The following is a 15186-nucleotide window of genomic DNA, read 5'->3' on the forward strand; positions in this document are numbered from 1 at the left end:
ACTTGTAGAATCTAGCTGAGATTGGGTGGCAGAAAAATATAGGGATTAAAAATGGAATTAGGTTGCCTGGATTCCACACCCTACAGGCTGTGCTTTTAGGGAAGCATGTTTTCCTCTCTAAATCTCATTTTCCTGATCCACATAATTGAGAAAATAGCAGTACCCATCTCATGGAGTTGTTTCAAGTCTATTCCCAGTACCTAGTCAGCACTCAATACATGGTCTCTATTATTATCTTTATCTGAGTCTCTAGGTTACTAATGAAGTGCTTTTAAAACATGTTTCCTTTGAATCGCTTAGGCAATGGCTTTTTGAGATTTGTCAGTGTAGGTCTCCAGTATGCCAGCAGGAGTTCATTGATTATTTTAAGCTGCCTATTTGTATAATTAACATGAAAAGAAAATAATCTCCTTTGCTATTTCTGGTATACCATCAATCATAGATCTCTCTGCCTTTGTAGAAATAAAGAAGTAGAAAAGAAAATACTTTTAAAATTTAACTTTTATTTTTATTAATATTATAAACATACACAGCTTAAAAATCAGTCCCAAAGGCTCCTTTCTTTCTTTCTTTCTTTCTTTCTTTCTTTCTTTCTTTCTTTCTTTCTTTCTTTCTTTCTTTCTTTTTTAAATAAGATTTTATTTATTTATTTGACAGACAGAGATCACAAGTAGGCAGAGAAGCAGGCAGAGAGAGAGGAGGAAGCAGGGTCCCTGCTGAGCAGAGAGCCTGATGCGGGGCTTGATCCCAGGACCCTGAGATCGTAACCCACGCCTAAGGCAGAGGCTTTAACCCACTGAGCCACCCAGGTGCCCCAGTCCCAAAGGCTTTTAACAAAAACTGTCTGTCCCTTGCCCATTCCTCCTGACTCTTGATTACTAATTTCCAGAGGCTATCACTTTCAGCTTTCTTTTGGTGTTTACTTTCATATTTCTATGTAAATTGTTCATACTACTATTTCTTGATTTTTTATCTTTAGATTTTCACTTTTGACTTCCTACTGTAGAGAAGAATTTAGCTGTCTTTTTTCTCCTATAGCCACATATACTAACCTTACATATATACATGGACCCTCCTGTGTTCTACTAATATAATTACATTATATTTAAATAATTATAATTCTGAAAATATCATTCGCAGCTGAGCCCTGTGTAAATTTTGATTACATTTCCTTTCTTATATGATATTGCTGTCTTTGAGGTTGATAGCTTGTCTTTTTGTTTGTTTGCATAATCTTCTAAATATCCATCACCAGTGCATTCCCAGCCTCTCTAGGAGTTGAAATCTCTTAATACCTTAAAAAATCTTAGGCATTAGGTGTTCTAGCACTTTCATTTTTTTTTTTTTTCTTAGTGGGAAAATACATCTCTTCAGTAATCTGTGTCTTCTCATTCAAATAGATATTGACTCTTCTGGCCTAGTACTGGGATCTACACCATCCTGAAAATTCCTTTTTTTTTTTTTTTTTTTTTTTTGTTATATTAAACTTTTTCTTCCTGGATCTCTTACCTATTTCTTTGTTAGTTTGCTTTCCTTGTTTGATGGAACCCATCCTTTAGTAGTTTCCAAAGAAAGAGAAAAGGAGGTAGAATATTTTGAGATTTTGCAGGTCTGAAAATATCTTTTTCTACTGACACATTTATCGATAGTTTTGAATTCTAGGCTAGAAATAACGTTTTCCCTCAGAATTTTGAAAACAGCAATCTATTCAATTTTAGTTTCCAGTTTGTTGCTGGGAAGACTGAACTATAATGATTTCCAAACCTTTTTTTGTCACTTTCTTTTCTTAACTTCTTTGGGAGCTTATTAGGATTTTTGATTTGTTCACAGTGTTTTGAAATCTTATACTGCTATGCCATATTGTGTGTCTGCTTCATATTATGTTGGACACTTGATGGGTTTATTCAATACATAATCTTTCACTTATAGAATATTTTCTTTACTAGTATGCCCCCCAACTATTTCTGTTTCATCTTTTCTGTTTTCATAGAATGCCAGTTATTCAGAAATTGTATCTTCTAAATCATTTCTCTAGTGTTTTTTTTTTAAAGATTTTATTTATTTATTTGACAGATAGAGATTACAAGTAGGCAGAGAGGCAGGCAGAGAGAGAGAGGAGGAAGCAGGCTCCCTGCCAAGCAGAGAGCCCAATGTGGGGCTTGATCCCAGGACCCTGGGACCATGACCTGAGCCGAAGGCAGAGGCTATAACCCACTGAGCCACCCAGGCGCCCCTCTAGTTATTATTTTTTTTAAGATTTATTTATTTGAGAGAAAGAGAGAGTGAGATAGAAAGCAGGGGATGGGGAGAGGGACAGGGAGAAACAGAATCTCAAGTAGACTCTACACTGGGCACAGAGCCCAACACAGGGCTGGATCTCACAACTCCAAGGTCATGACCTGAGCCAAAACCAAAAGTTGGATGCTTAACCAACTGAACTACCCAGGTGCCCCTATTTGTCTAGTTTATTTAAGCAAGTTTTCCTTTTCTATTATTTACTTCTATTTCTTTTGTTTTGCAGAAGAGTTTCTAACTTTGTACCCTGACCATTCTACTAATATTTTTTAAAAAATTTCTACTCTCGTATTTTGTTAGTGAGAATTCCTTTTGTTTGAATGTTTCCTTTTATGACATTCTTTTCTTGTTCTATGGATGCAGTGACCTCTTGTTTCTCTCTGAGGATATTAATAAAAATAATAAAGTTTTCTTCTATGTTTTGTATTATCTTTGTTTCTTCAGTTCTGTTTTACAATATTTATTTGTTTTTGTCTCAGAGACTCTCCTTGGCTATCCATTCAAATTTCAAATAATTTTTTAAATTTTTATTTTTTATTGAAGTGTAGTTGACACACAATATTGTATTAGCTTCAGGTATACAACATGGTCATTCTATAATTATATACATCTCAGTATGCTAAAATAAATAAGTCACTTATAGGGAATATAGTCAATAATATTTATATTATATTAATATAATAATAATTTTGCATGATAACAATTGGTAAACCTATACTTACTGATTTATATTTAAAAGTGAAATACTAACAGGAAACTCTATGTGGGTGTGCTTGACTAAATGATTTACAGGCTTCACAGTAGGATGATTTATTGGACTGTCTTAATTGGAGTTCCTCTGAATTTTAATATCTGTGTTTTCCTCTAATAATGGTTAATAAACCCAGACAGAATTTTTGCAATCTCCTGCTCGGGAGGTTAAATTCTACCAGCCAGCGTTTTCTTAAACTGGACTGGGCCGAGAGGTCTTGCCGTTCAGTATGTGGGATTTCATAATCACCCTCTTTTAATACCTGATGCCCTCTGACTGGGCCAGGTGCCCATTAGGGCAGTTTTCCATAGTTCTGTGTTTCCAGAGAATAGACTGTGCGCTCTCCTGCCAGGGGGAGCCGGGGCGGCTCCCAGCGATGTTATCCATGGAAATCTCACTGCTTTCGCCCAGCGATCTTGTTGTCAGCCTCAACTGCCCCCACTACCGCCCATTATCGTCAGAGCTATTGGTGTTCCCGAACCTTTCCGAGAGGCTGTGATGGAAATGACCCCGCTTCTGGGCTTTGGCTGTTGGCTTTCTTGAATGCAGTTTTCCTCTCCCTAGTCTATCAATTTAGTTGGCAGTAATCCCTCTGAGCTTACAGTCTCAGCGTTTTTCTTCCGTCCTCCCATTTTCTTTGGCTTTCTTGATTTAAACCTTTTTTATTTTTAAAATTCTTTGTATTGCAAGAAGCAGTGTATTGGTTAAAAGCATGGGCCCTGGACGCCTAGACCCACCCCTTGTATGACCCTGGAAAAACTACTTAATCTCTCTTTCTGCCTCAGTTTCCTCATCTTAAAAAAAAAATAGTTGGAGTCCTTTTTAAGAGCAAATGATTTAAGAGACATAAAGCATGCAAAAACCGTAGCTGGCCTAATAAATATTAGCCATTTTAGAGTGGTTTCAGGTAAAAAGATAAAGGTGTGTGTTTAATTTATCATATCCAAAGAAATGCACTTAAAAATATGAATCACTAGGCAAATATTGTTCATTTCATCTAATACAGAAAACAGTGGACAAAGGCGAGGTATCTGATATGTTGCATAAAATGTCTGAGTCTTTATATAGTTTTATTACTGAAAGGTATCTTGGTGACTATGGTCTCCAACTCTTTATATTACAGATAGGAATACTGAGACCCAGAGAAAGAGGGTTAAGTGACTTGCCTCAAGACTAGAATCCAAGCACCAGGATTCTTCGTTTGGTCTTCGTTCCATTAAGTCATTTATCTTTTGCTAATGAACAGTGAATGCTGTGAGACTTGAAACTTTATTTTTGGGGATGACACTATCATATGCCTAAGTTTCTTCTTCTTATTTGTTTGTCAAGGGCTTAGAACCGAATCATTAATAAGCTTTGGTTTATGATACACTCTCTTCATTGGTCTTGCTTGTTTATTCATTTACAATAAGGTAATACATAAAAAAATTAAAGCACCCACATTGTGTCCAGTACCTTGGAGGAAAATGTGACGTGTATAATTTTCATGTACACGTGGTACAAAAATAAATGCATGTATTTAGAATTATGGCGGTGATACACCTCTTTGTTATTTTCTCTCCGGAAGTGAAAGTCACCTTATGGATGCTACAACTCTCCTTCTCACCCGTCAGAGTCCCCCAGACTGGGGTAGCAGTGGACTAGAAAACAAAGTAAGACAGAGCGGAACAAAACAATGGCAGAAATATGAGTGCCTGCTGTTTAGCATTGGGACGTGCATGTCTCTAAAATTGCTTCGTCTTCTACAAGCTGTGTAATGCTGAGTTTGTTTTCCATGCAGGGTTGAGAACCATCGGCGTCATCACCAAACTGGATCTTATGGATGAAGGAACAGATGCCAGGGACGTTCTAGAGAATAAGCTGCTGCCTCTCCGCAGGGGTAACGTATCACATCCCGTACGGGACTCCTTCGATGGCGTGGCAGAGAAACGATTGGGAAACTGACGGGAAGCTGGGTTTTATGCCTTCACAGCCGTCGGAATGTATTTATGATTAATTACAGTTTTTCGGGAATGGCATAATGTTCCCAAATGGTATATTAAAAATGATCCAAAGGGAGAACTCCTCCTTAAAATAACAGGAATAAGAAAACAGGGAAAGGAAGGAGTTTGAAGGCGGGTATAAATACGCATCATCGACTGCATGAATGTACCCTGTGCTATTGCAAGCGTGACTTACTCATTTGCCCACCATGTAACAATACTGCAGAGGGACACACTGTATTAAAGTGCACAGAGCTTTTTAGGGCAAGAGACATTAATGTGTTACTGTTAAAGTGTCATTAGCCACCTCCCCTCAGCCGGCCTTTGTTAAATACTGACGTCTCACACTGTTTTGTAAAGGGTTCAGTTCTTCAGCCCTTACAGATAAGTTTGCTTTTCTTCGCAGCCCGGTGAGAGCCTTGAAATCTGTCCAAAATGAACAAGTGTCCCAAACCACATTGTATGTGCTCCGTTTCAGGTTATGTGGGCGTGGTCAACAGAAGCCAGAAGGATATAGATGGGAAGAAGGACATTAAGGCGGCCATGTTGGCCGAAAGGAAGTTTTTTCTCTCGCACCCGGCTTACCGACATATTGCTGATCGGATGGGGACCCCACACCTGCAGAAGGTCCTTAATCAGGTAAAGACGTTTTCTCAAACAACAGGAACAATTACGAAATGTGGAAGGGACTGTTGGAATTCATATGTCTCATTTTAATATTTATTGTTTCCAAATTAAGACATTCTGCTTTAATGATAGGAATTAAAAAGTGAATGTGAGTACTTAGTTGCACACTGTTACTATTCTCAGTGAGCAGAATCTATTTAATGATACTGAAAGTACACTGCTCAGAGCAGAAATACACTTCTTTAAGAACAGTGAATAAGGGTATATGTATCAGCACCCATTTTACTCACAAGATGTAGTCATCTTAAGAAATTAGGGGTGCCTGAGGGTGCCTGGGTGGCTTAGTGTGTTAAAGCTTCTGCCTTCGGCTCAGGTCATGATCCCAGGGTCCTGGGATTGAACCCCCCATCGTGCTCTCCGCTCAGGGAGGAGCCTGCCTCCCTCTCTCTCTCTCTGCCTGCCTCTGCCTACTTGTGATCTCTCTCCATCCGTCAAATAAATAAATAAAATATTTTTAAAAATCATGAAAAAAAGAAAGAAAGAAAGAAAGAAAGAAAGAAAGTAATTAGGGGCGACAGACTGGGTGGCCCAGTTGCTAAGCATCTGCCTTCGGCTCAGGTTGTGATCCCAGGGTCCTGGAATGAGCCCCGAGTTGGGCTCCCTGCTCAATGGGGAGCCTGTTTTTCCGTCTCCTATTCCTCCTGCTTGTGTTCTGTCTCTAGCTGTCTCTCTCTCTCTCTCATTCAAATAAATAAATAAATAATCTTTAAAAAAAAAGAAATTATCGTTGTAAATCTCTGAAAGTTTGATTTCTTGGGATCTGTTTTGAAAATGTCAATCTGTAATGTTTAGGTTAGATTTCTTTTTAAAATTTCTTTATGGTTTTGTTTAGAATCAATTTGTTCCTTCATTTAAATTTTTTAAAATAACAAAGCCTTATAAGCAGTCATTGGTCTGCATTCATCTAAGTTTTTCCGGCTGACCCCTTTCCCCACATGGATGGACCTGGGCCTCCATCTTCTCACATTCCGTGCACTTACACCCTTCTTGAATAAAACCCCAGTGCCCTTACTTGGCTACATATTTTCCATCTCCTAGGGAAGTTAAGCATCATCCTCAGGGTATGTCGGGCCACTCCCTGAGTTGTGATCGTATTGACTCATGTGGTGAACAGCTTTTCTCACAAATAGAATCATAAGATACGCTTTAACTTTTATTTATAAACTTTAACAGTCAACCAATCAGATCGGTATTGAATGTCCTGACTGTTTGCTCCTAGAAGGTATCAGTAGAGATTAACAACGTAGCAGGCTACTTGTGACATTGGACCTGAAGCCTTTAGGCAGAGCAATGGAAGAAGTTTTAGAAAATAAGAAAGCAGGGGTACTTCTATTTTAAGTGACATAATGCAGACTCATGTAAAGTTTGTTCTTTTTTTTTTCTTTTCTTTCTTTATTTGTTTATAATTTTTAATTTAATTTTTTAAATAATTTTTTATTAACATATAATGTATTATTAGACCCCGGGGTACAGGTCTGTGAATCGCCAGGTTTACACACTTCACAGCACTCACCAGTGCACACACCCTCCAAGTTTGTTCTTTTTAATTAAGGGTAGATGAGTATTTAAAAGCCATGACATGGTGCTATGGTTGTGTCCTTTCACAAACATGAATATATTTTAGAGAAGGAACACTGGTTTGCCACACGAAGACCGTAATATTCTACCAATATATGTAGTTTTGTTGATTACTGCTTTCATGCCTGTATAGGTCTAAGAAAAACACAAACTGAAAAATTCTTAGGGAAAAATCACTAAGATGATTAGGAAGATAGAGATGGAAATAAATTAGGTTGTGACTGCTAGAAAAGTAGAAAGAATGTGACTGGCCATTTGGTCATACAAATGACCCCTACATTATGAAATGACTGGATTCTGGTTGACTGAAAACTGAATGGATTTTGTACTGAAGAGCTCTCGTTTCTTGGATAATCAGTTTCTTTTTTATTGCTTCAGGGACCTCATACTGTTTGAAACTAGGGTACTTTCATGGTTGATTCAATGTGCACTGATACCTCTGGCCCTGAGGGACAGTTTCTATCGTGAAAACTGGAATAGAACATGACATTTTTGAGTCATGATGGCTGGAGGGCAGTGAATGAGGGAGTGAGATATGAGATGAATTTGGAGAAGTAGGCAGAGGCTGGATCCTGTAATATTTGTAGGCAAGTTAAAGATTTTTGTTCTTATCCTAAGAGTAGGGGGAGTGAGTCATTTAAGGCATCTGAGTAGGGGAATTACACAATCATAGCTGTGGATTAAAAATGATGATGGTGGTTCCAGATAAGAAGATTAGACATGAGAAATTAGGAGTCAAAGGAAATGATGGTAGCTTGGTCTTGATTAGGGCCAGTGAAGATGAAAAAAACCAGAATTGAGAAATGTTTAGGAAAAATCAAAAACTTGGTGGTAGATTAACTCTGGTGGGTGATGGAAACGTGAAGTCAAGGATACGTTCCGAGTTCCCGTATTGTTATGAAGTCACCGAGATGGAGAATCCCGAAAGCAAGATTAGGTGTTTGATTTCAGACTTGCTGAGGCTGAGGTTTCATTGGCACATCTAAGAGGAGTCAAGTCCATGGTCTAATATGTGTGCCTGCTGGAAAGATAAGTCTCGTCTGTAGATGACACATTGGTAGCCACAGGCACTTGAATATTTATTAAAGCCATGAGTGGAATAAGGTTACTTTAGGAGGAACAGAGAGTGAACAAAGAAGAAGGTTAAGACTCAGATTCAAGGAATATCGTTATTTACAAGTCTGGTGGAGGGGGATGGCTCGGCAAAGGAGATCTACAAGGTTTATCTGAAAGGTTAGGAGAAAAATGAGAGGAACTAGGGTCACAAAAGCGAAGTTTCTGAAAGAACTGTTTCAGAAAGCCAAGAGTGGCCCACAGTGTTGCTTTTGCTGTTGAGATACCTGAGAAGGAAAAGGTGGAAACCATGTGTTTTTATCATTTACCACTCACATGGCAGACAGGTAGCCGCTGGTTTCTCATGGTCACTGTTGCTCTTCAACTTGGGGGTTTGTGAGGTTGATGCTGGGAATGCCGTCCTCCCCATGCTTTTGTTTCCTGCTTCAGAGCCATAGCATAGCATGCCGGGAAGTAACATAAGTCATAACTGTGGGCAAAGGTCTAATAAGGTTGTGAACTATTACATTTAAATAACTGTAGTGAATAGATATAGTCAGGTAACCTCCAGTAAACACAAAAGTGATTTAGAATGATTTCTGCAGTCAGTCTGGGTTTTTATTCCCCTTTTAACGTATGATTCCTTTTCATGTATTTCCGTGAAGTTTACATTCTCCTCCTTTTGATTCAAGTTTACTCCTTAACCAGTTCAAGAAGATTATCTTTTGTATTCTTTCTTTCTTTCTCTCCCTCTCTTTTTAAAAGATTTTACTTATTTGACACACACAGAGAGAAATCACAAGTAGGCAGAGAGGCAGGCAGAGAGAGAGGGGGAAGCAGGCTCCCCGCTGAGCAGAGAGCCCAATGCGGGGCTCGATCCCAGGACCCTGAGATCATGACCTGAGCCGAAGGCAGAGGCTTAACCCACTGAGCCACCCAGGCGCCCATTTTTTTTCTCTTTTAGTTCAGACTTTTGTTTAACTGCATTGTGATAGAAAGAATGAAGGCAGAGAGCGAGCCATTCTGGGTTTACATCCACCTTTGTTCTTAATTAAGCGTGTACTCATAGACAGTCTCTTGGAGAATTTTTCATCCTGCTGAGCTTGACGTGCCAGCAGACGATCTCAGGGGAATTGCCAAGTGGATGGTAAAGCAGAGATGTCCAGAGCAGAGCGAGCGAGAGAGCGAGCTTTCCTTCGCTGGTCAGGGAGCTTTCGAGCGCACCCTCCCGAAGTCGTAAGCCAGTGAGCCACCACCGCTGGACTGGGGCCGAGAGGCGGGGCAAGCAGAAGCTCCCGTCTGAGCTGCAGAATGGAGGGGACATGAGCAGGTGCCACGTACCTACAAGTTCCACTAGTTTTGGGTCCCGAAACGTCCAGCAGCACCTGTAACTCCAGCTTCTGCATTTCTAACCGCATTCTAACCCAAGGCTCCCTTCTGCAGTCTAGGTGATCAGATAACTCGGTTCCTCCTCTAGTGTTATTAGGCAGTCTCTGATAACGTCAGTGCATTTTGACAGGGTATTTCCAGCCCGGCATGAAGGGGTAGCCCAAGCAAGGGGCCTCATTTGAAGAGTTAGGAGCATCTCCCTAAGGCCAGGAGAGAGCCGGGGTTCCTTCTCATGATTGACCTACATAGTCATTCTCAAATGTGTACACGTGCATGATTTCTAAGTTTTAAACATTAGGAAAACAAGGAAGGTCAATTTTTGTTTCGTGAGTTGATCTTTAATCTGTTATAGCTACACAATTCTGTTTTGTTTTATTTAGCAACTTACCAACCACATTCGGGACACCCTCCCAAACTTCAGGAACAAGCTGCAGGGACAGCTGCTGTCCATCGAGCACGAAGTGGAAGCCTACAAGAACTTCAAGCCGGAAGACCCCACCAGGAAGACCAAGGCTTTGCTGCAGTGAGTCCCTCTCGCCCTCCCCTTGCTCCGCGCCTGAAACGAATTCTTCTGTTTGCTTGGCTTCCGTCTCTTCGTCGTGCTGTTTTCTAGGTTTAACAGAAGAAGCAAGTAAGGTGTACAAGACTTTGTGTGTTACATAGCAGCCCCAAGGCTTTTGTGTTCTTGAAGAATCGTTGTTAGTCTTACTCTGTTACCATAGATTGAACCAACTGTCCATCCCATGCCCAGTTTCCTTGTGCTTGTATCATTGGATTCCGTAAATGAGTCAAACCCATAGTGATAACTCAGCAGGGTGTTTGCCCTTAATCTTTAGAAGTAGATGAAGCTCTTGTCGAACATGTTGTCTGTCTTGTACAACTGTTTCGACAGATGTCGCTCGTACTTACTACCTTCTTACGTCTATGATTTCATGTGATTTAGCTGTGTACATTTTTCAGCGGAATGAGACCCAAGGCTTTAATAATTAAAGTATGGACAGTAAAGCCACATTTAAGTATCGTTTACCCTTTTTGGTAATGATTTTAATGTAGCTCTTTAAAACACTAATGTGAGAACTGCCAAGTATCTTTTTACTCCTCTGTATCCCTGAGAGGTCCTGGGTAGGACGGCAGAGTTGGTAGAGAATTGCCAGCTCCTTCTATCTTTTCTCTCTTCCATTTGTCATCCCTTCCAGCTCCATCTGTCCTGTCCCTGTACTGCAACTTACCGCCGTCCCTCTCAAACCGAAGACCCTCTGCCCAGCTGATATTCTGGGAGGCCCTAAGTCCATTTCCAGAGATGATGCTTCCCATCTCTTGCGGTCCCTTTCCTCCTGTACAGCCTTGCAATCAAGATGCCCTTAATTTGGTGTTCAAAATACATGACAAAATTCCTTTCTTTGTGGAGCTATTTCTAAATGCTCAAATTATGTAAGTAAAAATTCAATGTAACATCTAATGTTTCCCATTTAAAAATATAGAATCATACAGAGAAAAGGGTTTTTTCTTGGATTCAACTCTTTCCTAGTTTATCTTTTCCTTTTTATTCTTGGCTTTGGTTATGCTCCTATAAAAACTCTTCAAGTTACAGAGAAAAGAAAGCTATTTCTGTTTAGGGCCTAGGTCATCATTGTAACATCCAACTGAAACCACTCTCCTTACAAATACTAGGCTTGCCTCTGTGACTCCATTGGACTTAAATTACAGAATTTTCCACATCTGGATTCTTCCCTAGCAGGGGGGGCTGATCAGCTCTTTCCTTTCTCCCTCCGTCCCTTTCTTTTTTCTTTCTTCCCTCCTTTCTGCCTGCCTCTCTTCTTGCCTCTCATCTCTTTGTGTTCGACTTGGTGTCTGACTCTGTGCTATCTACTGGCGATTCAACGACGACTAAGACTTTTGCCCTCAAGAAGAGGCCACAGTAGAGCAAGGGAGACAGATATATAAGCAACTAACTGTGTTAAAATCTGATAAATGCTATGTTTCTGGGAAGTGTAAACTGTTGTTGGAGGCCAGATGAGGAAGCAGTTACAGGTGAGGAAGGTTGTGAGTTCACAGAGGAAAATATACTTTTCCTCTGAAAAGGAGAAAAGGAGAACCTAACATATGGGGGGAGGGTAGCAGGCGGAAGAGGAGGACAAGAGAATAATATGAAATTGTTCGCAGCTCGTTTCCGTGGGGCCGGGGACTGGAGTGTAGGCTGGAGGTAAATTTCCTAAAATTTCCCAGTGTTTCGGTGCTTTCTCATGTATGTTACCTTCTCAGGTGGTTAAAAATTAGATGAACATGGGTGTATGCATAAACATAGCTACATCAAATTGTGTTCTGGATTTTCTGGCCTGATTTGCCGTTGTAATTCATCCACGATTTTGATGAAAGAGAATAAAAGATACGAGTCTTAGATGGTTTGAATTTTTTTCTGTTGACTTTCAAATTTGAAAGTAGTATCAGCGTGCCAAAATTAGAATTTCTACATCTAGCAGTCGAACATGCAAGTAGGTTGTTCTTTTCTCCCTGTTATTTATCTCTTTGGTTTTTACCAACCACCTTAAGGTAACTCATTCCTTCGTTGAAGTTACTGAGTACCTCTCCTATATTGGCCGGGGCGGGGGGTGGGGGCAGCAGGGAAATAAAGTGTGTGGCGCTTGCCCTTCGGGGAACGAGGGTGGTGGACCCCGCCAAGTGCTGCGCTGCCTGGAAGCTGGAGGACCGAGGGAAATGCGCCGAAGGACCCAGGTGCGCTGAGTGGTGGCGGCAGACAGGACCGTGGAAAGCTTCCTGGAATGAGTAATGCTTTTAACGAGTCTCGAATGCAGATAAGAATTAGCCAGGCAAGCAGGGCGCAGAAAGAATGGCGTTCTGAGCAGAAACAGTGGAGAAGCACAGAGGCGTGGTGCACGTAGGGGACTGCGGATGGCTTCTTTCTGGTTGGCCGGAGGGTGAATGGGGGTGAGGGGTGACAGACGGAGCATCCAGGGCCAGACCACGGAGAACCTTGTGTGATGGGTTAAGGAGTTTTATTACCCAGTTGTGAGAAATCATGGAAAAACAAGGCTAGAGCTAGTTGGAGAGGGGAGTGGGGGTCCCCAGTTTGCTTGTCTGTGATGCTGGGGGCAGGGCCGGGGGAAGCAGGCAGAGCAGGAGGGAGGGGTTGACACACTAGGTGAGTGTGAGCTCATAGGAACCGAGGAGCGTTTTGACTCTTCTCTGTCCAGTTTCATTGTTTAATTTTAATTCCTAATTGAAATATTTTAAAATACCACTTTATGGTTTCAACTAAATGGACAGAATGCACTGAATGACACAGATACTTATGATATGTGTTTTAATTAACTGCCTAAGATAAATCTTAGTAACATGTATGTCCTATAATTACACTTTTGAGTGCTGCATGGTGCGCACTGTTCATCCTGCCAGTAGGTGCCACTAAGAACACTCGGAAAAGGATTCTAAGGGCTCGCGTAGTAAATTAAAATGAGAGATACAAAGCCTTATGACTGTAGCTTGAACTCCCTTCTCTTTCACAATTACAGGATGGTTCAGCAGTTTGCTGTGGACTTCGAGAAGAGAATCGAAGGGTCAGGGGACCAAGTAGATACCCTGGAGCTCTCGGGAGGGGCTAAAATCAATCGTATATTTCATGAACGCTTTCCTTTTGAGATAGTCAAGGTTTGTGCCAAAAGTTATTTTTTCCCTCTTTTCACTTCATTTCATTTCCATGTCCTGGTCTCTGTAACTGTGAAACGTCATGTAACAGTTAACTCTGAAACGTCATGGGAGTGATATAGGACTCAGACAGGTCTTTGAGTAAAAATCTTCATGCTCAGGTGATGAAATTTAGGAGAGAAATATTTTCTGATGGTTCTGGTTTTATTTATTTAACGGGGTCTAACAACATTTCAAATTATTTCACCAAATGCTAATTGAGTTCCTATGAAGTTTATTTGTTGTCTAATTAATTTGAAAATATTTCTTGAATACCTGTTCTGTGCCAAACTTCCAGGTGCCACTGATGAAGACAGAGGCACTGTCTGGTGGGGTTAGGCAGAGAATTTTACAAATAGACAAAGAAAATACCAAATGTCATTATGTAACATAATGTTAGCCAGAGGGGTTGAGTGAACCACTTTTTTTTTTTTCTTTAAGGTTTATTTGTTAGAGAGAGAGAGGGAGAGACAGCAGGAGTGGGAGGGGCAGAGGAAGAGGGAGAGAGAGAATCTCAAGCAGGCTCCCTGCTGAGTGCAGAGTCCTATGAGGGGCTTAATCCCAGGACCCTGAAATCATGACTGGAACTGAAACCAAGGGTCAGATGCTTAACTGTCTGTGCCATCCAGGTGCCCCAAGTGAGCCACTTTTTTTTTTTTTTTTTGAAAGATTTTATTTATTTATTTAACAGAGAGAGAGAGATCACAAGTAGGCAGAGCAGCAGGAAGAGAGGAGGGGAAGCAGGCTCCCTGCTGAGCAGAGAGCCCGATGCGAGGCTCGATCCCAGGACCCTGAGACCATGACCTGAGCCGAAAGCAGAGGCTTAACCCACTGAGCCACCCAGGCGCCCCGTGAGCCTTTTGATAGAGTGTTTCAGACAAGGTCCCTCTGAGTAGCGGACATTGAAAGCTTGACCAGAATCGCATGAAGAGGTCAGGGTGAGGACCTTGGGGAAGAGGGTCGTTCAAGGTAAGCAGCCGAGGGTGGGGCCCTGCACAAGTGTCTGTACCGTGGGTAGAGAACAGACGAGGCTGGTGCAGAGCAGATGAAGGGGGAGAGGGGTACGCTGTGCATTCAGAGCAGGGATGCCCAGTTAATGCAGGGCCTTTCCGGTTCGCTGAGGTGTTCACATATACTCATGAGAAGTTAGAGGAGAGTTTTAAGAGAAGTTGTGGCCTGATTTGGTGGATGATTTTAAAAGAACACTCTGCAGACTGGATCCTAGAGGGGCAAGAGTTGATTCAGGGACACAAGGTGAGTTAAACAATAGGGCCAGAGCAGGAGTGAACCCACTTTCCATGGGCCCTAAAATTTATACAGTCGGGAGGGGCAGACTTAAAGAAGAAGAATGCAAAATTACAAACACACAGTTAGGCATAGGGTTTGGAAGGTGTTTCTGTTAAGAGAGAAGCCCTGAACTTAGCTTCGCAGTAAAGATGCCCCAGAAGAGAAGATGGAGACAGTGGTTGGGTCTGTGGGTCAGTAGGGCTTGGATTGATATGGGGGATACAAGAAAGAAAATTCAAGATGACTCCTAAGGCTTTGGTTTGTACGGCAGCAAATGCTAGTGGCTATTGGCTATTAGATGAGGGAAACTGAGCAAAAGCTGAGTTTGTGTAGAGTTTTATTTTGGCTCTGCTTAGGTTGGCTTACCGATTATGTGGCCAAGGAGTATTAGGGACTCTGCTCCTTGCTTCACATACAGAGGAGGGTGCTTATGTCTTGGTGTGGGAGGTGAATGGGTAAACA

At 41.3% G+C, this 15186-nt stretch overlaps 1 protein-coding gene across 7 annotated transcripts in view; it reads left to right on the forward strand.

Moving 5' to 3' along the window:
* The window catches only part of DNM3 (dynamin 3), a 535131-nt gene that overhangs the window by 188184 nt on the left and 331761 nt on the right, over positions 1-15186 (forward strand). For all 7 annotated transcript variants that reach the window (XM_032317383.1, XM_032317386.1, XM_032317388.1 and 4 more), the window contains exons 5-8: positions 4827-4925; positions 5507-5667; positions 10116-10258; positions 13266-13401. In XM_032317383.1, coding sequence (XP_032173274.1) covers positions 4827-4925; positions 5507-5667; positions 10116-10258; positions 13266-13401 — 539 coding nt within the window. The remainder of the gene's footprint in view (positions 1-4826; positions 4926-5506; positions 5668-10115; positions 10259-13265; positions 13402-15186) is intronic.

The sequence above is a fragment of the Mustela erminea genome, chromosome 17 (genome assembly GCF_009829155.1).
Source record: "Mustela erminea isolate mMusErm1 chromosome 17, mMusErm1.Pri, whole genome shotgun sequence".
NCBI lineage: Eukaryota > Metazoa > Chordata > Mammalia > Carnivora > Mustelidae > Mustela > Mustela erminea.